This window comes from Primulina eburnea, chromosome 14, assembly GCF_022965805.1.
Source record: "Primulina eburnea isolate SZY01 chromosome 14, ASM2296580v1, whole genome shotgun sequence".
Lineage (NCBI taxonomy): Eukaryota > Viridiplantae > Streptophyta > Magnoliopsida > Lamiales > Gesneriaceae > Primulina > Primulina eburnea.
In genome coordinates, this window is record NC_133114.1 from 25216620 (window position 1) to 25240056 (window position 23437).

Sequence of the window (23437 nt, forward strand, 5' to 3'; positions counted from 1 at the left end):
TTTTGTAATAAATTGATTTGACAATATTTATTTTAATAAAATAATATTAAGAATAATTATTTAAGTGATTTTTGAAATTCAATCCAATATAAAATATATATTTTAATATATGTGTAATAAAATCATAATTAAATTTTTTATGATTGTATGACGTTATATATTAGTTTTCGCTTCAGACATGGATATTACGAGAGTCTTACTTTACGTATGTGGTTATGTCATTATTGAAGATGGTAGTTTTGGATATAGTATCCTTGTGACCAGGCCCATGAAAATCTCACGGTCTATTACATTTTCTCAATTGGTGAATTATGTGCATCGCATGCTGGAAATCGATCATCAAAATTCTGCATCAAATTGTCAACGAAATATTCTTATAGTTCGTTGTCTCGTTACATTGAAGAGCATGTCTTTATCACAGATGATGATAGTCTACAATTTATGTTTGATTTGTCCGCATTGGATTGTATGTACTTGTATGTTGATTCATCGCAAGTGTTGCAGAACATAAATGATCATGATTTTGATGCAGTCATGCTGGTCATAACGCAAGGTTTAGGAACCATAGGTTTAAATCAAGCGGGACCTTCTACGTATTACGTTGATGAATAGTCAATTCACACATTATGGGATCGACACCGGTCCTTAGATTCACCATATTACGGCTCACACCGAAGAAGACTATGGGGGATGAATAGAACACGAGAATGAGATTTTACTCCAGAGGGTTGAGATCATCATATCACAGTTCCCCCAGGAGTTGATGTTGCATGGAGTTCGAGTAGAATACGACAATTGGATTTAAATTCATGGGATGATTAAGAAATACCACAAATGTTAAACATCTCGAAAGTTTTCCTAGGGCTGCAATTATTCTCGCCCCAATTACAGAACACATGCCTGAGCAAGATGATTTATTTGGAGACAATTTTCGTCATGTCATGAATAGCAATGATTATTTGTAGGCTACATCAATCGACGGAGAAGATGATGACTGACCGACGATTTCGGTTGGGAATAAATCTAGCAAGCGGACTAGGTCAAGTAATAGTATTTGGAGATGAGTCCAGGTATCGTACCCACAGAGATCGATGTTTAATTACTAGAATATGAATTATTTTTCCTAATTTAGGCTAATAAAGTCAATTGAGGGGAGATAAATTAATGAAAACTAAATCAAACAATTTAAATAAATTAACTAAATTAAAACTAATCCAAACTATTAATTTAGACGAAAATTCAAATTATTTAAAGACGACTAAGGCGCACAACGGTACCGAGACAAACTTATAATCCACATGTCAAATTTAAATTCAATAAATTAATTATTTAATTCACGACGAAATTCCCGAAATTATTTATTAAACGATTCCTCGAATTAATAAACCTAATTAAATCTAACAGTCCAATTATTCCTAACTGAATTTAATTAGATTCAACCGCATTAGATCGCTGCGAAATTCCAGTTTTCCAACCTAAAGTCGCACACTGAAATCGAATACTATTTCTAGTCAATTTAACCATGTGTTGATTGATGTGTGAAGCAAATATTAATCTATCGCCTTCCGGTTTTAGATTAACCAACAAATATTCTATTTAATTGGCCAGATTAAAAGAACACGTGATAAACGACACCGATCAATGAATAAAATAAATAATCAACTTGAATCAAACTCAAAATTTCAAAAATAATCTGTCTCGGCCCTCTATCGTGGCCTTAGTCTATAAAAATCTACTCCATAAACTTAAAACAAAAGCCAAAATCAGTGTTTAAATTAAATGCAGAAAACATGATTAAGAAGGAATGGAAAGAGATTCTCTGTGATTTGTAGCGTGTGTGAGGAATTCCTCGCTGGTTTTGCCTTCCTTCTTCCTCCCTTCTTTTCCTTCTTCCACGCTGTTCTGCTATTCCGTCTCCTTCTGTGCTTCTGTTTTGGCAGCTTCCTCTGTACGCTTTTTTTCTTCCGCCTCTCTTTACGCTTCTTTTATCCCTCTCAATGGGCCTCTCCTTCAATTCTTTTTAAGCCCATATCAAGTAAACCTTGTAGAATAATAAAATTGTAGATTTATTTTCAAAGATTAGACTCCATCTTTATCAATAATTCAATAATATTAAGATAATAAAATAAAAATATTTTATTTCCTTTCTTTTAATATTTTTTCTTTTGAAGTCTTGTAAATTTATTTCATTTCCAAATTTAATCATTTTTCATCTTTTATTTAAATCTACAATAATTAATTCAATTAAGCACAAAATTAGGGATAAAAAACCTAGTTAAGCACAAATAAAATCCCTAACAATCTCTATAAGATTTGGGCTTATCAATGACCATGTTGATAATGCAAATGAAGGCACATCATCGTGTTTCCCGATGTCTGGAGCAACACTGACAGAGTACTTTCCTAATGCACCAGAGCAACATTTACGTGAAGTTCCCCAATTTTTCAATGAAATATATGAAGAACAAATTCCAGATTAATTTGGTCTTCCTTCAGCATCACGAACAAATTTTTCCAATCCTGATAGGTCAGAGTTCGCTGTGAAAATGGTTTTTAAAAGCAAAAATGATTTAATAGCTTCAATGAAGGATTTTTCTGTTCTAGTCTTGAGACGTGAAAATATCGTTGTCCAAAGTTCCCCGACAATTTGGAAGGTCAAATGTAAGAACTGATCAAAAGGTGGTAATTGTGGGTGAGAACTTCGAGCATCATTGAAAAAAAATTAAGCTATTTCATGATCACAAAATATTGTGATGAACACACATGCATATCTAGCCAAGTGGTTATAGATAACCACAACCTTGACGTCAACATGATAGCCAGTACACTTTTGGGAATCGTGCGTTGTGACCATGCATATGAGATCAAGTATGTGCGAGAAAGTATTAATGCAAAATATGGGTATGATATAACGTATGCTAAGGCATGGCAGAGTTTGAAGCGCGTGGTGGAGATCATCTATGGCACATGGGAAAGCTCTGTAACTTTGCTTCCTAAATATATGAGTACTTTGTCGAAGTACAATCCAAGAACTATTGTAGAGTGGAAGCACCTTCGACCGTAGGACCATCCACATAAAATTTTGAACTTTGTATTTTGGGCTTCAAACCATGTATAGATGATTTTTTACATTGTCGCAACATAATCAGTGTACATGGTAACCATAAGTACACCAAGTATAAGCACAAACTACTCATAGCAGTTACTTTGGATGCCAATAACCAGGTCTTGCCTCTAGCATTTGCGCTTGTTGATGAAGAAAATCACGATATTGGTTCCTAAGTAATATTGCACGGCATGTTACAAGAATGTGCAGATGTATGTGCCTTATATCTGATAGACATGCATGTATAACAAGTGCAGTGCAAGATCTTTCCGACTTCAAGTCTCCTCGTGGTGTTCATCGTTTTTGTTTGAGGCATGTTTGCTCTAATTTCAACAGTAAGTTCAAAAACATTCATTTGAAGGGCTTATGTTGTGAAGTAGGGACGCAACACCAAATAGGAAAATTTAACGTCATAATGGAAGCAATCAGAACAAATAATGCAACAGCTTTCACTTATTTGTCAAACATCCCAAAGAAAATATAGTCATTGGCCCATGATAGTGGATGGATACGAGAGATAATGACGACGAACATGTCTAAGTGTATTAATGGTGCGTTGAAAGGGGTTCGACATCTTCCAATAACTGCAATAGTGTAGTTGACCTTACAGCGATGTATGCACTATTTCATTCAACACCGAACACGAAGTAATAAAATGATGGAAGAAAATCAACCATGGACAGATTATGCATACTCTAAATTTGATATGTAGTAAAAAAATCAATTGAACATCGAGTAATAAAATTTGACCAAAAGGATAAAACAACATTCGTTGCGATTGTTAAAGAGATAAATTATATAAAAAAAATGTTACACTTTGTAATGAAAGTACAATAACAAAAAAATTGTAATTAACTTATCTTCCACCGCACTATACAACCCTCTCCGCGAGTACGTCAATGCCTCTAAAGTTGTTGTATTAAGCTTACTACGATGAAGACCAACTATTTTTCCATTATTGCTAAAAGCAGATTTAGATGCATCAGTGAACACTAGAATAACTAAAATATCATTTGCCATCTTTGGTAAATTTGGATATTTTACGATATTCGTCTTTCACCAACTAAGAATGTCAGAATGTTGAGTTCTTGGCAAGAAAATTTCTTCCAAATACATATCCAACTCGGTTAGAGATTTTGATGTAGCCTGGATTGAACTTGAAGCCACATATTTATCACACACATCTGAAATATCAATATCAGATGCAATATTAAAAATACATGAAGTCCCATTAATCCCTAAATACCACTATTTTGAACATATTTTGTTGTCATGGATTGATAATCAACCAACAAATACAACAATTATGTCGAAATTCATCAACTTTAGATTGTGATCATTCACCAAATAAATTAGGATAGAAAAAACTCAACAAGCTTCATATTGTATCTAGGATCCAATACAATAACCTCCATCATAATATGGCAATTACCCTAATATTTCGTATTTGTCTAATATCTTTTGTTTCATACCTATTGGATTTGGAATCTTCACCCACTCATCTTACGTTCTTACTTTAATTTGATATCACAAATATTTGGAAAATAAAAGTTAGTTGTGGGGTAAAATGTATCAGAAAACATATCGGTCACTTGATTAAAAATTTCATTTTCCTCAATTGCATTCACCCAATCCTCATCAGTTGGAACATTTTTGTAGTATATCTCTTGATATTTAACCTGTGGGAGCACATATATGTACTGTATATAAGTTTCTAACATAAAAAAATTGAATTTCAACGAGTTTTACAATCAAAATATAATTTTTACAACATTCAATGTGCAACTGACGAGCATCATCCTCAAAATTTTCTATTCTAACAAGTGAAGTAGTCCAAAATATAACACTATCACATATTCTTTTGATTGAACTACTAATTACTTTCACACAATATTTCATAATCAAGTTCAAAATATGAGCACAACAATACATGTGAAGTACATTTCCATTCAATAACAAATATTTATTCAAAAGCTTATCCGCAAGAAGATGAATCATGAAATCATTGATGGTGCCTTCTCCACAAATACTTTTAAAACCAAAACTTCTCATCCCCGCCCCATCCTCTGGGGCCTTCTCCTGTAAACAGGTTTTCTCTGGGGTCTTTTCTCTCAAATTGTTCTCAATCATATCTTTTGTCATAGTCAATTCATATCCTTCATAATATTTTTCATTTCTTTTTATTTATAAAATATTGTGTCCTTCAAAACTCGTCGAGAAAAATTGTACAGCCTTTGCATATATCATAAAAATATCATATTCCCATCATAAACTTTTTAAAATATTATTTAGCATGTATTATGATTCTTCGAGACACTTCCAGACCTTTCGGACTACCCAGGACGTAAAGTGACCATTTTACCCCTGAAACCTCGAACTTTCAATATTATTTTTTCTTACTTTTCTTGACTCGAGCCTATCTCATAGCATCATATAAGCTTAAATTTGACTTCTAACATTTTCTTAAACATAAACCTGAGCCTTTTGATTTAATGACTTAATAGATAATCCGTGAGGCGTTTTAAACCCGAATAAATTCAAAACATAATATTTTCATCCCAAAATGTAAACATAAGCTTTTCATCCCTAAACTGCCCTCGTGAACCACAAACCAGACCCCGTGAACCATGGTCCATACCCAACTCCTTTCCTAGAAATTTTCGAATCCTAACCCTAATCGAGCCACGTTATTTCCAAAACTCTCGAGACACCTTGGACCTGCCCATTCCCAGACCCTCCTGGACCACCCTGGACTCGCTTTGACCAACATCGGGCCAGCCACAAGCCGCACCCAGACCCAAGCGCACAGCCCTCGTTCTTCCACGCTCGCGGTGGCCCACCCCTTCGAGCGCCCAGTACACGAGCGCCCGACCACCCTGTGGCCGACCTAGCCCACTGCATAGGACTACCCTGAACCCTCCTGCACCTAGCCTACCGCCGCAGACCACCTCCACGCCTATCTTCCAAATTCGAGCCCTAACCTTCTTAGTAGCTGCATCTTCTTCTTTCTTCATGCGCCCATGAGTCCAGCCCTACTAGGACTCTTCCTAACGTCAAGTCATGGCTAGTACAGGGCCCTCACCAAGCCCTGGTGCAGCTCTCCCCTTGACCGTTCCCTTAGAGCCAACCACACTTCATTGAAAACCCTAGGTTCATCCTCCCTTACCCATGCACGGTTCCAGCCTACATTCTACTGTTAAATGACTCTTCTTACGGCCCATAATGTCTCTTATTGGCAGGGATCTCCTTAGAATTCATAACATGTCTCATTATGCGGACAAACGTTAAAACTTTGAAACATATATATCTAAATGTAAAATAATTTAATCAACATAGTTTTCATACTTTCAAATATCAAACACACATAATATGATTTGAATGGTGCAAAAAAAAGTTTAGAACTCTCGAATATTCGATCGTTGGTGTGGATTGCGAAAATGAGCGAACGAGAGACGCACGACCTTGGAAATTTGCTCTCAAATTTTTGAAAATTAGTATGTATGTTGCGTTTGTGTTTCGGCCATTTGAACTCTTAAAAGACTAGGATTTTGATTTTATAATTTAGTGCTTTAGGTGATTTAGGAATTTAGAGTTTAGAGTTTTTAGGACTCTTGCTTTGAAAGTAATTAGGCCCATTAATTCTAGGTACACTAGGCCATTAAAGCCCAATTAAATATAAAATAAAAGTGTATGAAAATCGTTTTCAAAATAATAACTTTCGTGTCCATAAATATCTTTTGTTTGACTAAAATTATCTTCCCGAATAAAATAAGGTTTGAATCGTCAAATAAGTTAACTCCAGCATTTTTAGAAAATTTTCATCCTATTTAATCATTTTATCGAGCCACAAAAATATTTTTATCTTAGCCGTTCTCGGTCTCTTTTTCTCGGCATAATATCGAATATACTGACAAAATTCTTAATTTCATGAAATCATACAATTTAAACATTTAATCATATAAAATATATTATTCAAACATTTAAAATCAATTAAATAATTTAAATAATTTACGTACATATGATTTATTTGAAGTGATTTTTTAGACGTTACAATCTCGAAGATGGTTATAACCAAAGAGTAAGTCTCATGTGAGACCGTCTCACGGATCACAATCTGTGAGACGGGTCAACCCTACCCATATTCACAATAAAAAGTAATATTTTTAGCATAAAAAGTAATAATTTTTAATGAATTATCCAAATAAAGATCCGTCTCATATAATACGACCCGTGAGACCATCTCACACAAATTTTTACCATAACGAAAATCATGGACTTTTAGCACAATCATTCCGAATAATCAATTGAAAATAACACGTATCGTAAACAAGAAAAGTTGCCCACATACGCGGCGGCGCTTAATCTCTTTCGCAGCAGCTGACGAATCCGCGCCTCCTCTTTCTTTCGCTGCTGTGCAAACAGTACAAGGACTCATAAGAAGTTCCAGAAATGTCGGCTCTGAGAACGATTTTTCTGCTTCCCACGTCTTCAATTTCACCTTTCTCGCCGTCCTCTTCTTCAGGTTGCTGGTTTCCGGCGAAATTGGCCATTTCGCGTGGCTCAGACACGTCTCCAGTTACTGTGGTGAATGGAAATGTGGATAAGCAGTCTTATGAGAGAAATGAGGTTCGGCTTGGATTGCCGAGCAAAGGTCGAATGGCTGCAGACACTCTTGATCTTCTCAAAGTAATTTTTGGTTTTTATGAGCACCATGATGATTATTTGTGAGGAATTTAGTAGGTCCACTGATTTTTTATTATTCTTTTTTGGGTTGGGACTGTGAAGGATTGTCAATTGTCAGTGAGGCAGGTGAATCCAAGGCAGTATGTCGCAGAAATTCCTCAGGTGCATTTCTTCTTCTCGAGAGTGACATTTCTATTGATAATTCCATGTATTATGTGAAGTAAAATCCTTGTTGATTGCTGATGTGAGATTAGTCTGATGTGCCTTTTATTTTTCCTAATAAACGAGTTTTGCTTAAAATGAGATTCAGTTATAATTGATACTTTCGAGTTCAAGCTGTGTTGTAGTCAATGATGGTAATTTTTGTAATGTTACACGAGGCCGTGTCAATAAGACGTTGTCGATTGATGTGGCTGAAACTCAATTGAAGTTAAAGCTTATGCAGTTGTACTAAATGTTTTCGTTTAATTCTGTTTTTCAATACTGTTCTTTACTGTCCCCCCAAAAGATTCACAGCTGCTGTTTTGCTCTGGACAGAATTTGAATATATTTCTGCAATGCAAATGGAAGTGGAGTATTGTATCATATAGTTTTAACTCCGCTTGCGGTCATCAGCCGAAGAGCATGTGCTTGTTTATACAACTTCAATGTAGTTTATTTTATTGCAGCCTATTTGTGATATCACAGATTACTAATTTGGAAGTTTGGTTTCAACGGCCTAAAGACATCGTGAGAAAATTAATATCTGGAGATTTGGACCTTGGAATTGTTGGATTGGACACTGTTAAAGAGTATGGCCAGGTAAGAGGGATTCCATAGGGTGATTGTGCTAAAACATGATGAATCTTTGGAATACTGTGTATAATTAGCATAAAAGAACTTCGTACAGTCATAATTTGTTATCATTTTTAAATGGGTCCATTTTCCACTTATTGATTTTTTTCTTTTTGCAACAAAGCCGTCCACTTATGTGTTCCTGATATTATCAGTTCTGGCTTTTTCTATTTGATGTCATTCGTAGTCGTGCCTGAAGCAGTTGTATTTTTTTCAGATTGTGAAATTGAGAGGAGAAGATTTTTTTTATTATCTCTGAGAGTATAATACACACTCTAAATAGAGTAATTAGAGTACAAGGAATATAGCAAACTCCAAAAAATCAGAAATCAAATATTAACCTGCCAAATTTAATTTAAAATACTAAATTATCATGTCTAATCAAAACTATTTTATTCAACACTCCCTCTCAAGCTTGCCTATGGATATTGATGAGTCTAATCATGCCAACAAGAAAATCATGAGTGAATTCTGATAGTCTTTCTGCGAGTAAATTTTCAAGTCGATGAGATGTAGGAACATATTCAATACTAAGAATCTCTCCATCGAGTTTTTATTTGATAGTGTTGATCTACTATCCTACTTCAATATATTTTGTCATCTCACGATGGACAGGATTGTGAGCTATGCTGATTGTTGATGTATTGTCACAATAGAGAAGCATTGGGCCTTTGCATTCCAACTTTAATTCTTTCAACACTCTCCTAATCGATATAAGCTCACATACTCCTTGTGCCATTGCTCGGAATTCAGATTTTGCGCTACCTCTTGCCACCACTGATTGTTTCTTGTTGCGCCAAGTTAGTGCTCCAAGGTCTTTGACTTCGAATTCCGTAGCCATCATCTGTTTGTCATCCTCAATTTATTGATTTTCTTCTCTAGTGATAATAATACCATCAACATTTAGAATTGCGATCTTTCTTTTCTCACAATGTTTGACAAATAGCGTATCTTCATCTTCTCCCTGATTATATAAAAAATTTTCTTAATAGCTTTTAAAAATCTATCAAACTAGGCATGTGGTGAATTTTTCATCCCATAGCGAGACTTATTAAGTTTACAAATAGTCAGATTGTCCAACTTTTCTTCAAATCTTGGAGGTTGACTCATAAACTTCCTCTTCTAATTCACCATTCGAGAAAGCATTTTTATATCGATCTGATATAGTGGCCAATCGAGATTGGCAGCCAAGGACAGAAGGACACGTACTGTGTTTAGTTTGGCAACTAGGGCGAAGGTTTCAATGTAATCAATGTCATAGGTTTGCTTGAACCCTTTGGCTACTAGGCGTTTCTTGTGCCTTTCAATTGAGCCATCTGCCCTGTATTTGACTGTAAATACCCATTTACATTGCACAATATTTTTTCCTTGAGGTAATTCTACCAAGTCCCATGTGTTGTTTTGTTTCAAAGCACACATCTCTTCTAGCACAACAACTTTCCATTCAGGGATAGTAAGAGCTTCTTGGATTGACCTGGGAAGGATCACACCACAAACTCGAGGGCAAAGCATGAAACCATGGATAAAGGTCTGAACATGAGAAAAATTTAGAGATGAGATGTTGACTACAAGATCTCATTCTTTTCCTAAATACCATCGGTACGTCAAGATCAAGAGTGTTACCTGGTTGAGGATTTGCCATCATTTCATTTTCTTGGCTGTGCGTAGGATCCTCGATGTCTGTATTACCTAAGATATTATCTATCTTGAGTAGACACATAACTCATGTTGAGGTGTTTAGTCTCCCTTTGTTTTTGACATGTTAGTATGTTCTGGAGAATTGGGTTCAGTTTGGGAATTAACTAGGATAGGGTCAGGATAGGAAGGAGGTGTATCTGAAGTAATTCTGAGAAGAGGTGTGGTAGCCCAATAAGCTTTATCGATTTCCCCCCTTGAAGCGTAGTCGGAGCGAAAAAAGGTGTCTTCAAAGAATGTAACATCACATGAGACAAAAGTTTTTCGAGTATGAGGACAATAATAACTTTAACCCTTTTGAGTAGGAGAATAACCGACAAAGATTGGTTTTATAGCACGAGGGTCTAATTTGGTTTGGTTGTGATCATGAACATGAACAAAGGTGGTACACCCACAAGTTTTGATGGAAAGGTTGCTAGATGTAGAAACTTGAGGGGAAAAGTTTAGCAAGAAGGGGCAAAGGTGTTTCGAACTTCCGAGGACGACTGGTTAAACGATTAATGAGATAGGTAGTAGTTAGGACAACATCCCCTCAAAGATATTTGGAACATTCATGGTAAACAGGGGGGCACAAGCAACTTCTAACACGTGACGATTTTTCCTTTCGGATACTCCATTTTGTTGTGGAGTATTGACACAAGATCTTTGTTGGAAAATACCATTGTCTTTAAGATAGGTACTGAGAATGGTGTTGAAATATTCTTTACCATTATCAGTTCGAAGAGTGCGAATCTGAGTACTAAACTGAGTTTGAACAATCTTGTGCAAATGTTGAAAAATTGTGCTGGTTTCGGATTTGGCATGTAGAAGATAAACCCATGTAATATGAATGTGATCATCAATGAAAGTTAGAAACCATTGTTTACCATGATGAATGGAAATTTGTGAAGGACCCCATATATCACTATGAATTAGGGAGAAATGGAGCAGTAGGTGTATATGGCTTGACGAGAAAGAGACACGAGTGTGCTTTGCTAATTGGCAAAATTTACAACTAAGCAAATCAAAACTTTTATTAATAAACAAGGACAGTAACTAATGTTGCAATTTGCAAATATAAAAATTGGGATGACCTAACCTATGATGCCATAACATTATTTCCCTAACATCTGAAATAGAATAAGACACAACACTAGACACCATAGATTATCGATCCGTCAATGGAGCATTGAGCATTCTCAAGTTAATAAAGACCATTGTGGAGTTTAGCACTACCAACTGTCTTCCTCAATCGTAGGTCCTGAAATAAACAGTATTTGGAAATATGTATTTTTTCTATTTATTATCATAATGAATTGTGTATTCGGGCTGCTAACATAATTTTGTATTGGATTTTTAACATTTATATTTTTTTTCTATAGGGGAGTGAAGATCTCATTCTTGTCCATGACACTCTGGAGTATGGAGATTGCCGTTTATCTCTAGCAGTGAGTCACATTGTTTAATATTGTAATCGATCATTTGCAACTCCTTGTTTTTGAACTTTTGGATAGTGGGTGTATAGTATTTCTCTCTTTGCTAGATTCCCAAGTATGGCATATTTGAGAATATAAATTCTTTGGAAGAGCTAGCACGAATGCCACAGTGGACACCAGAGAGACCTCTGAGAGTTGCTACTGGTTTCACATATGTAAGTATTATTGACAGAATACAATTTATTATCGGTCCGGGTTTCCATTCTCAAATCTTTTTATGGTCAAAGTTTTATTTAAAATAATTTTTGCAGTTGGGTCCAAGGTTTATGGAAGAAAATGGACTGAAGCATGTCTCCTTTTCAACTGCTGATGGTGCTTTGGAGGCTGCTCCTGCAGTAAGAATGATATTCTTCCACCTTTGATGTGCTATGTCTTCCTTAAATAGAATTTTGACTTTTAGATTTATTTTGAGGTGCTAGATCCTGATTTAAGGAACACGTTGTTTGCTGGTGCATGAACCTTGGGAAAGGTTTTAGAAGCCATTAAAAGCATAATATTTTTTTAAAAAAGTTAACATCTAGAAATAATGCTCGTTAGAGTAATTTAGAGAAAATAGAGCTTCAGATACTATTTGAACTTTGATACAACATGCCGTCTTGTTCTGCATTGGCTGAGTTGGACGGGTTTTCTATCTATTCATTTAGAGTGTGTCCTTTGACCACCATGTCAGATCCTATTATTGTATGATATATTATCTGCTTATCATTGGCTTTTTCAGTTGTTTGATCATGCTAACATTATTTCTCACCAAGAATTCCTGCAAATCTCAGAGCCGTGATAATATCACTATGCCAATCCATCAGCAGAAAATTTAAGGTAGAGATAAGAACATTGAGAGAATGATAACAAGTTTGGTCAGTGTAATAAATTTTTTGGTAAAAATAAGAGACAAATATCTGGGAGTTTCTGTTGGGCTAAATGAGCTTCGAAATGCCTGAGGGAAGAAATGCTGGGTCTTGACGTCTTGTATATATTAATTTTTGGCACTACTGACTACAGCCATAGAATTTACTCTGTGAAAGTTAGCTCACACCCACCGCGCAGAGATTTGCAGATTAATACCTGCTCAGTTAACTTGAAAAACCTTTGTTCAAGTTCGCTGCTAGGTATTTATAGGTTTTTGTGCTTGGATGGTTTCTCTCGAGCTTTTAAGTCACGCTTTATCATATTACAGCCGCATCTTCTTGGATACTTGCTCTCATGAAACATTTACCTTTGTGAAAATGATTGCTGAATTGTCTCCTGTTCTTTTAGATGGGGATTGCCGATGCTATTGTGGACCTTGTGAGTAGTGGAACCACGTTAAGAGAAAATAATTTGAAAGAAATTGATGGTGGAATTATTTTGGAAAGTCAGGTAATTACTTCATATATTTTCTGATCTATACACGCCTTCAAAAGTTGAGGATCTGGTTCAGAAATAGTTATGTCAATTGATTTATAGTTGTTGCTTCGGAATCTCGTTTGACCTTGGTTGTTTATTTCAGGCTGTTTTTGTTGCTAGCAAGAGGTCCTTGCTTCAACGGAAAGATGTGCTTGATATAACACACGAAATGATGGAAAGACTGGAGGCACATTTAAGGGCTGCTGGCCAGTTCACGGTATGAATCGGTTGCTTTCTATGTTAACTATCATTTCTTGTAATTTCTGTTCCATGACGATTCTCATTGCAGGTAACTGCCAACATGAGGGGTAGAAGTGCAGAAGAAGTGGCTGAGCGAGTTCTGAGCCAAACCTCTCTATCTGGTTTGCAGGTCAGACCAACTTGTTATATTGTGTAGCATTTAGCGATGTAGATAACTTTTGATGGGGCGTCAATTAAGTAGTATTCTTTGTCTAGATCTAAAGCTTCTTACTTCCTATTTTACTTTGTATGCAGGGACCCACTGTAAGCCCCGTTTTTTGCAAGCGCGACGGGAAGGTAGCGGTGGAATATTATGCTATAGTTATTTGTGTGCCTAAAAAAGCACTTTACAAGTCTGTTCAACAGCTTAGAGCGGTGAGAATGTACTCTTGCTTCTACATCTATGTGTGCTTGTTCATGCGTGTGGGGGCCATGGGCAAGTTTTCTGCGATGCTCTTGAGAAGAACATTTCTATTAGCATTATCATAACAAATAGCTTGATTGGAATTGGATCACTTTTAACGAACTGCATCCCATCTTCAGTTGACAATATTTCTAGCATCAAAATCTCTTTTTCCATGTTTTCATACGCTTTGAGTGTATTTTCATTGTACACCAGGATCTTAATAGTGTACATCTGGCATCAGTATCATATTGTCATGTTTATTTTTGCATTGTGGCCTCGAGGAAGATTTTTCTCTTGATTTTGTTCTTGTACTAATCTTATCCTGCAAAGATATGCTCTATATGTGCTCTGTGTGCTTTTTTACCGAGTCATTTCAACCTTTTCAATTGTTAGTTTGCTTGTCATTTTCCATTTGCCTAAAGTATAATCTCTCTTTGGGCGAAACGGCGGAAGTATTTACATTTCATTTATCGTCTGATGCAGATTGGAGGGAGTGGGGTTCTCATTTCTCCTCTGACGTACATTTTTGACGAGGAAACTCCAAGATGGCGCCGACTTCTTTCAAACTTGGGGCTTTAGAATATCATTGTATCTTCTGCTTTGTTTGCCGTCCTCAACTGTAACGGGGAGCCATCCGCAACATTTGGAGTAAATCGGTTCATCTCCACTTGCTTTTTTGGTGGCTGTACCATTATTTACTTAACCTATTTGCTCCGCTTGCATAGAATTTTGGTTGAAGAATATTTGTTTTCAATTTGTTGAGGACTGTATAATATAAAGGCGTTCTTTGTATTAAATTTTTCGCGTCAATATTTGCCGCCTTCAAATTACTTAGTAGATTATTCTTTTGCGTTTGTTTAAACTAGAAATCAAACGTTCTACATTAATGCCTTTAATGGGCATCACCAGTGTTCTTTATTGGGCTAGAGAGGGATCCATGCGGCCACCAAATTTTGCAAAATTAATTAGTATGGGTGATGTACGAGCCTCTTCCTCATATTGTGTTAGATGCGATTAAATTAGGTGTGTAGACAAATCGAATTGAATAAAATATTTTTAAAAAAATTTAAAGCTCGACTTAGGTATATTCGAGTGTGCTAGATGCCATTAAGACTAGAGGTTTAAGTGAATCGAACTGAGTCAAATATTTTAAAGAAAATTTTAAGGCTCGAATTAAGTATATTTGAACATGTTAGATGCGGTTGAAATTAAGGATGTAAATGAATCGTACTTAGCCGAATATTTTGAAAAAAAAAATTAAAACTTGAATTAGGTATATTTGATCTCGATTCAAAACTCGAATTTTTTTTATATTTTTGGCTCGAATTCGGTTTGAATCACATCTCGAGTTTGGATTTGGCTCGAAATATTCGTGAGTTACTTGGAAATAAAGACTCAAAACATGTTTATTTTATATATAATAATTTTATTAATAACATATTAAAATTCGCAAGCAGTTCACTTATTATCGAATAAAATAATTTGAGCTCAAGTTCAGTTCAAAATAAAGTTTAAACACGCTCGAATTCAATAATTTTGAACAATAATAAAATATTTTTAAGACAACTCGAAAAGTTAAAGAGACTTGATTCATTTATATCAATAGTCGAAAACTTATACTTTGTTTAAAATACAAATAGTAGGCCCACAAAAAAAAAAATCCATCTTCAGATTTACTCAAATTTTTATTTCCACCTGATCGCAGTAAGAGGAAGAGAAAATACCGAAATTACTTAGACATAGTTCTAAAAGTCCATCTAAAAGTTCATTCCAATCTCTTCATATCAAGGATTTTGTGGGATGGCAGCCTTGTATTATACTAAATGTAACATACATTTGGTTTGTAAAATATATCAATTTTCTTCCGCACGTAGCTCCGTCATTTAATATTCTTCCAAATCAGTATGAATTTCGTGAAAGTTGGTTTGAACTTGTTGAAAGGGTTTACGTTTTTAATGATACTTGTGAAGTTATTACGAAATTAGTAAATTGATATCAAGTTCTAGCTGGCTATAGAAAAAGGTAATTTAAAGCATCGTAAGTTAAGATTTCAGAGTAATTCAAACACACGTGGAAATACATTATCTTATAGCTTTAGGTTGTAAAAGCAGAAAAAAAGTACGATATTTAAAATTGACAGATTTAAGTATTTACTCTTGATTAATTAATCTCAAAATTGTGGTTCCTACCATAACAGCATTGGCCTAAATTTGCAGGTGTCATCCAAGTACATGAAAGAAAGAAATCGTTCATGTGTTATTAAAAAGTCAAAAGGATAAGAAAAGAAAAACTGCTGGAGTCCATCACCTACATCAGCTACTCGCCTATATACGCATTACGCCCAGACAAAAAAAAATTAAAAATTAAAAATAAAAATAGTGGTACATATCAAAATGTATGTGTCATATCCATTTGTACTACAGGCAAAAAATAAGATCCAAACTTGCATTTACCTATTGTTGAATAGATTATATAAGCAAAAATTCATGATGTAAAAAGGGCACGATATATACATACATTTATGTACAATGCAGCGTTGAACAAAGTGTGCTGCATCAAAATCGAAAACGCAGACGCATGCTTCTTATATTAAAGATTAACCCTTTCCAGGCAATATCCCAGAAAGAAACCTACGGGTTCTTGGGAAATAATTGGGATAAAGAGAGCTTCGAGTGATTGATTTACGACAAAAGTTGAACAGCTGCAATGGCAGGAATTTTTTCTCGAAGTTTCTGAGTCACAGCAACTCGAACAGTCATGACACCGGCTGCAGGACCAGTAATTCGTAACTTAATTATTGGCTCGTCAATGGCAACTAGCTCCAAATCTCCACCTGCTGCCCCAACCAGGTATGGTCTTATTTCTTCAAGTACCTGTAGAAAGTTTTGGTCATTATGTACAAACTTAAGTCAATCGTTTCTCTTGCATGCCGATCAAAATAGATGATGAGGAAACATGGAATCAACTCTCAAGGCGAAGATTCTGGAATGCTTGTCATCATAAACTGCTATTTATGCAAATTATGAAGCACGTACTATACGAAACCCCTAGTAGATTTAATAGTCAAACAAGAAGGCATGGAAAATCAACGTTGCATAAGGTATGTGCAAGGGCAACATTTGAATTGTTGTATTGCCTTAAAACATTACTTATCACACACAAGATCTTAGAATAACAAAGATAGAGAACATTCATGTGATAAAATTTAATGAATGAAAACCAAATTATAGCGAGCTTGACAAATAATGTAAAAAGGTAGAGAGTCGAAATACAGTAAGAATTAAACAAGCGATACCACCAAAGCACCTTTTAGTAGCTGAAAAATAACTCAACAACAAACATCTACGGATATAGAGCATGAAAAAAGAGAATTTTACCTTCTCTATGTTTTCTTCATTCAACTCAAGGCCAGTTTCTTCATCAGGTATTGCCTCAACCGCAACAACTTCAGGAATTTTTTCCATAAGCCGACGCTCAATGCCCAATTTCATCGTCATTGTAGAACTAGGACATGAGCCACATGCCCCCTGTAATTTCAATTTTACGACATTTCCGTCAATTTCATGTAGTGCAACATTGCCTCCATCTGCTATGAGGTAAGGCCTGATTTCATCTAACACACTCTCGACATTGTCTGCCGTGAGTGGTAGTTCCACAGCTGATTCAGGCATTGCAACTGCTTTTACACCTGCACGAAATATACAGCTCTGGAACTTAATTTACTTCACAGTCAGCAGGCAGAGCAACAGTTTCAGCAGTGTGGGTGTCTGCCACACAACAGCTAAGATGCAGAGACTACTAGCGTACATTTATACAACTCAATAGGATATCTTATGGAGCAACGAGGAATCAACCAAAAAGGTCAACAAAACTTTAACAACCAGAATCAGAAATCAGAATAAAAATTTGCATATGGTGCAGTCATGCACAAACAACGTGGGTGATTTCATTATCAGGTACCTAAAAGAACCTTAATTCAAACTTTTCCCTCCTATATCACAGTTCTTATGGTGGAAAGAACAATGCAAAAGAACACAATCTGAAAGCATAACTACTTCTACAATTGTTTGAAGCCAGATACAAAAAATTGCTAAAGAAACTCATGCCCCAATCAGTTCGAGTGTGGTATCAACGATACGCGTATCAATTTTAACTTTCTAGTGAAACGTGAAATTAAAACTGTAGAAAAATTAATTTGACAATAACAAACTTGACTAATTTTATGATTCACTTCCCATAATTGATCATCTAATTTATGATCAGCAAAGCCATCAATTCCGGTAATCAAAGAAAGCATTAACACGAACCAATCTTCCGCAAACCACCCGGTGACGCCGGCCGCAGCTGATTGAGCCTCCCCAAAAGCTGAACTCGAGAGCCGACGAAACTTGCAACCTGCTAAAGAAAATCAACAACCATCACCTCAGTAAAAATTCGAAAACAACCAACACCGATTCGTAGACAAACAGATAGAAAGCAACAAGATGACCTCTGCCGGCGGATATACAGAGCGACGAAACAGAACAATGGCGGCAGCGGCGGTTGTCGTGGACGATGATGCTGTAGAGGAAGAACAGGTCTCTAGGGTTTGATGGAGCCTTGAATGGCTTGAACAGAAGGAAGGATTCAAGGCCATGGCTGCGTGCACCGCAAATCGATAGGCAGTTAATTATCGAGAATTATTATAATTTCTTATATGTTTTGGCATATTATATATCCATGTGCATGACACACCCCATAAACCTTTTTTTTCCTAATAATAATAAATTTTTTATTTCAAAATCGAGCGTTTGTCTTTTTATAAAAAATAATATCAAATTTCGATTGTTCTAATAAATAATGATAATTATTGTATTGCAATCAATGAGAATTGAACTCGATGCCTTAACTCTGATACAAATTTTAAGATCGAACGTTTATTGATTTACCAAAAGCTACAACTCTTGGTAGTGACTTGGTAATGACGCAACTCAAATCTTTTAAATCGTACATAAACTCAAACGTTCAATTATTACACCCAACAAACATGTTTGTTATACTTCATGCTTATATATAGAGTAGTGTTTTTCAATAAAAACACAATTCATTTTAAATGTTCAAAAATTTTAAGTAATTGGAGCATTAGAATTTACGTTAATGAGATTTTATGAAAATTCATGAAAATGATTCTCAAATAGGACCGTTTTTATTGTTCATTAAATCTTGTAGCATTTTAACATATTTGAAAATTATAGTATTTTTTAATATTTTTTATATCATTTATATATTAAAGGGTCGCTGTTTTATATTATAATATATATATTCGAAGGAGGAGGTTTTACTTGAGTTTCAAACTCAAATATATTTTTAAATTGAGTTTCTGAATGGTCAAGATATGTGTGAAAGAACGCCTTGTTTGAAGAGGAAGATATACATGTTTATAGAATTATCAAGAAAATTAAGATCCACACTTTTATGTGTATTATGAGAAGAGTATGTATATTGTGAGACGGTCTCATAAATCTTTATCTGTGAGACATGTCAACCATACCGATATTCAAAATAAAAAGTAATACTCTTAGCATAAAAAATAATATTTTTTCATGGATGACCCAAATAAAAAATTCATCTCACAAAATACGACCCGTGAGACCGTCTCATACAAGTTTTTACTTTCCGAGAACTAGTGATGTACTAGATAAATTTATTTAGTTTGTGTGATTTTACTATGTTCCTATTTGTATAGTATTTAATGGGGATGTCCAATCTATTTGTACTTGAAGAACATTCTTCACCTTTTAATGAATGTTAAATTTCATTAAAAAAAACAACATTTTACATTTTGGAAGGAGAATTAGTCTTTCAGTTGACAAGATAATAGAGGAGAAACCCCAATTGATGTTTTCTTCCCGACTATTAACACCAATAATCCTTACTATATATTTCATATGAGATTGAACCCAAACACACAAAAAATGTTAGATCTAGCATCGAACAAAAACAATCTTGGCCCTCAAACACAAAAGATTTTTCTCATTTTTCTCATGGCCCGATTTTTTTAAAAAAAATTATATGTAAATTTTGTATAATTTTGGATTAATATGATATTAATCCCAGTAAATCAATTTAAAATATTAAAAAATTCTAGAGTTTAAAATTTTAGCTCAGGTAGAGCTATATTCCTGGCCCCATCACTGATCAATATGTCATGAGAGCTTCATCAAATTTTCAATTTTTCTCTTGTACATAGTTTGATGCGAAGAAACTGTAGAATCACTATGAGCATGAAATTTCACATGTTTTTCCTTGATACCCTTTCCCATTATTAAACCACCCACCTACCAAGTCCGAGATACTAAACGAATTAACATCATTTAAGAAAAAACAATAAGCCTTATTCATCTCTTTATATGTTGCCCACTCACCATATATATTTATGTGAATATCGATGATGTGATAATTATCTATTAGACGTACAATTTTTTTTATGTTTCGTCATTATTTTATATATATACACACATATATATATAAAAGCACGTACACGATATACTCTGGGGCAAAACAAGTATGTTAGTTGAGTAGTCCGCTTCATACAACTCCTATGAAATATTTTATTGGATCAACCTTCAAATCAATGTATCTCATTTCTCACCGGCTAACACTTGCTATACCACACAAGCTCCTTGAAATTTGTCTTACAAGCGAAGAAAGCTTCAAATGTTCCTTCACATTATTCCTATATTAACCAGACGGGCCATTTGTTCATCTTCGACTATAGAAACCAATTTTGGTCGCATTCAATATGGAAGAATTCTACGACGTCGATGAAAATCATGTCGATTACCGCTCGAATGTGGACACTTCGCGGCCTTTTCGCTCGGTTAAGGAGGCCGTGGCGGTTTTCGGGGAGCGGTCCTTGGTTGGACTTGGAGAGATTTACTCCTCCAAGCAGCCATTCTCTTTCTCCGAGAGAGTAACACCGATTTTCTCGCCAAGTCAGAATGTATGCAAAGAATCATGGTCTAGTTACGGTCAGAACATCTCTCTCTCGGACACTGTGAAGAAGCTCGAGGCCGAACTCGAGGAGACGAAGGCGGAGCTTAAGCTGCTCAAGGAAAAAGAATCAGACACGGAGGTGGCACTGGCGATGTTGAATGCTGAGCTCCACGAGAGTATGTCCAAGCTGGCACAAGTGGATCACTTGGCTTCATCGATCACTCCGGTTCGAGGGGCGGGGGATATGATCACAAAGGATGGTCAAGAGGAGAAGAGGGAAAGTAGAACAAGTTCACAAAATTTGAGACAGATTTTGAATGTGGGGCAGAGTGAAGGCTTGTTTTGGGGGAAGAAAGTGGTGAAAAAGAAGCCCATAATTCCTCTTGTTGGAGGTCTTTTCTCAGGCAAAAAAAGGCCATCTACAAGCATGTATACTTCTCTTCATTCATCTTCTCGTTTGCATTGGAATTGAGAGCAAGTCTATCCTATGTTTTATCAGGGTCATGTCCATGATATGTGCTCTCTTCTTATATTTATTTTACTTATGTATTTGGTTTTCTCGAATTTTGGAAAGCAAAGATTGTGTGATGTGATCAAATAATCGTGCCATCAATTGACAATTGTGTGTGTATAATAAAGTTTAAACAAAATAGTTGAGTGTAACATTTTTAGTCAAATATCTTTTAGCTTATATATGAGAAGATGAATTCGAAATATATGGATTTTGATTATAGTTTTAATGTTTAGTTAACCAACGTGGAATAAATTTCATTTGTCTTCGTTATTGAGTAAATTTAAAATTTATCTTAATTAACATAAAACATTATATATATATATATATATATATATATATATATATATATATATATATATATTTGTTAAAAGATATATATGGACAAACAGAAATGTATACTAAAAACCAGCAAGGAAGTATCGTGAACAAAACAGTAGGACAATGCTTAAAATAAAGCAAAACGAGGCCTGTATGAAATACAATGTCCTTAAAACAAATTCGTCCTCTCTGAGATGTGTTTCGAGGATGAGCTTGGACGTCTGTTTCCTAGGATATAACGGAACAACCAGCAGTACCCTAGCACGAGGTACCACTACGGCGAACTGAAATGTACCTGAACTTTATCACGAGACAAAGTAACGAGAAAGGAGCAGCAGCCGGTGGAAGCAGCAGCCGAGACAGAAAAACAAGCACAACTTCGAAAATATCAGAATGTAGGAGAGTGTGTTGGGTCTAATTTTCGAAGGACTATGTTGCCTCTATATATAGGCACAATCCGGCTCCATATGAACAGCCACTGTTGGTCATCCGAAAGGCCAAAGGTCAGCTGGTCATCCGAAAGTCCAACCCAGCTGGAGCACCAACAGTTACGCAGGCCATATGAAGAGTCGGGCATACGGAAGGTCATTCATAACTGAAATTTCAAAAAAAATATAGCAAAAGCCAGGTGAACCATGATGGGAAAAATTTTGCCTTGATCGGGTCCGACATTCGACGCAACGTGGAATAAATTTCATTTGTCTTCGTTATTGAGTAAATTTAAAATTTATCTTAATTAACATAAAACATTATATATATATATATATATATATATATATATATATATATATATATATATATATATTTGTTAAAAGATATATATGGACAAACAGAAATGTATACTAAAAACCAGCGAGGAAGTATCATGAACAAAACAGTAGGACAATGCTTAAAATAAAGCAAAACGAGACCTGTATGAAATACAATGTCCTTAAAACAAATTCGTCCTCTCTGAGATGTGTTTCGAGGATGAGCTTGGACGTCTGTTTCCCAGGATATAACGGAACAACCAGCAGTACCCTAGCACGAGGTACCACTACGGCGAACTGAAATGTACCTGAACTTTATCACGAGACAAAGTAACGAGAAAGGAGCAGCAGCCGGTGGAAGCAGCAGCCGAGACAGAAAAACAAGCACAACTTCGAAAATATCAGAATGTAGGAGAGTGTGTTGGGTCTAATTTTCGAAGGACTATGTTGCCTCTATATATAGGCACAATCCGGCTCCATATGAACAACCACTGTTGGTCATCCGAAAGGCCAAAGGTCAGCTGGTCATATGAAACTTGTTGTAACTGACAGACCAAGTATCCTTTCAAACAAATGTTCGAAAATTTAAACGAACAAAGCTTTTCATGTCCAGATATCACACGTGTGGTACGAACTCAGACTAAATTGAGCTGTTGAGATTGGAACTTGAACCTAACTCAATTCCAAAAGTTAGCTCAAGGGGAGAGAATTGTTCAAGACTATTTATACAACTCCCAGATTATTTATCAAACTGATGTAGGACAATTAACACACCCCTCTCACGTCCAAGAATGAACATCTGGAGCATAGAGTTTACAAATGACCCAATTATGGGCAGAACGAGTGGCCTAATTATAGGCAGTTCGACACATAACGGTGGAACCCGGGCTCTGATACCATGTTAAAATTGGGACTTGGACCTAACTCAAGTCCAAAATCTAGCTCAAGGGGGAAGGGAGGATTGTCCAATCCCATATATGCCACTCAAAGGTTATTTATCCAACCGATGTGGGACAATTATCATATGTTCATTCATGAGCGTGAGAGAGGTCTGTTAAT

General features: G+C 35.6%; 3 protein-coding genes across 3 annotated transcripts; 2 read left to right on the top strand and 1 right to left on the bottom strand.

Moving 5' to 3' along the window:
* The first annotated feature begins 7370 nt into the window (after nt 1-7370).
* On the top strand, nt 7371-14652 carry LOC140812331 (ATP phosphoribosyltransferase 2, chloroplastic-like). The gene is made up of 11 exons (XM_073170570.1): nt 7371-7792; nt 7892-7951; nt 8477-8590; nt 11680-11745; nt 11841-11948; nt 12045-12128; nt 13048-13149; nt 13280-13393; nt 13466-13546; nt 13672-13791; nt 14306-14652. The coding sequence occupies exons 1-11, from the start codon at nt 7556-7558 to the stop codon at nt 14399-14401; spliced, it is 1182 nt and encodes a 393-aa protein (XP_073026671.1). The 5' UTR covers nt 7371-7555; the 3' UTR covers nt 14402-14652.
* Nucleotides 14653-16185: 1533 nt separating this feature from the next.
* On the bottom strand, nt 16186-18515 carry LOC140812952 (nifU-like protein 2, chloroplastic). Its single transcript, XM_073171332.1, has 4 exons — nt 18312-18515; nt 18130-18217; nt 17200-17510; nt 16186-16695 (listed from the first exon to the last, which is right to left on the bottom strand). The coding sequence occupies exons 1-4, from the start codon at nt 18456-18458 to the stop codon at nt 16504-16506; spliced, it is 738 nt and encodes a 245-aa protein (XP_073027433.1). The 5' UTR covers nt 18459-18515; the 3' UTR covers nt 16186-16503.
* Nucleotides 18516-20449: 1934 nt separating this feature from the next.
* LOC140812535 (WEB family protein At3g51220-like) lies at nt 20450-21455 on the top strand. The gene has a single exon (XM_073170831.1). The coding sequence runs from the start codon at nt 20604-20606 to the stop codon at nt 21267-21269; it is 666 nt and encodes a 221-aa protein (XP_073026932.1). The 5' UTR covers nt 20450-20603; the 3' UTR covers nt 21270-21455.
* Nucleotides 21456-23437: the final 1982 nt, after the last annotated feature.

Bases quoted from the DNA above. Each gene is read 5' to 3' on its own strand.
- LOC140812331 (XM_073170570.1), top strand. From the start codon at position 7,556: ATGTCGGCTCTGAGAACGATTTTTCTGCTTCCCACGTCTTCAATTTCA. The intron at 8,591-11,679 runs GTAAGAGGGATT...TTTTTTCTATAG, and splicing joins CTGTTAAAGAGTATGGCCAG to GGGAGTGAAGATCTCATTCT. The intron at 13,394-13,465 runs GTATGAATCGGT...TTCTCATTGCAG, and splicing joins GGGCTGCTGGCCAGTTCACG to GTAACTGCCAACATGAGGGG.
- LOC140812952 (XM_073171332.1), bottom strand. From the start codon at position 18,458: ATGGCCTTGAATCCTTCCTTCTGTTCAAGCCATTCAAGGCTCCATCAA. The intron at 17,511-18,129 runs GTTCGTGTTAAT...TATTTCGTGCAG, and splicing joins GGGTGGTTTGCGGAAGATTG to GTGTAAAAGCAGTTGCAATG. The intron at 16,696-17,199 runs GTAAAATTCTCT...AACTTTCTACAG, and splicing joins ATGAAGAAAACATAGAGAAG to GTACTTGAAGAAATAAGACC.
- LOC140812535 (XM_073170831.1), top strand. From the start codon at position 20,604: ATGGAAGAATTCTACGACGTCGATGAAAATCATGTCGATTACCGCTCG.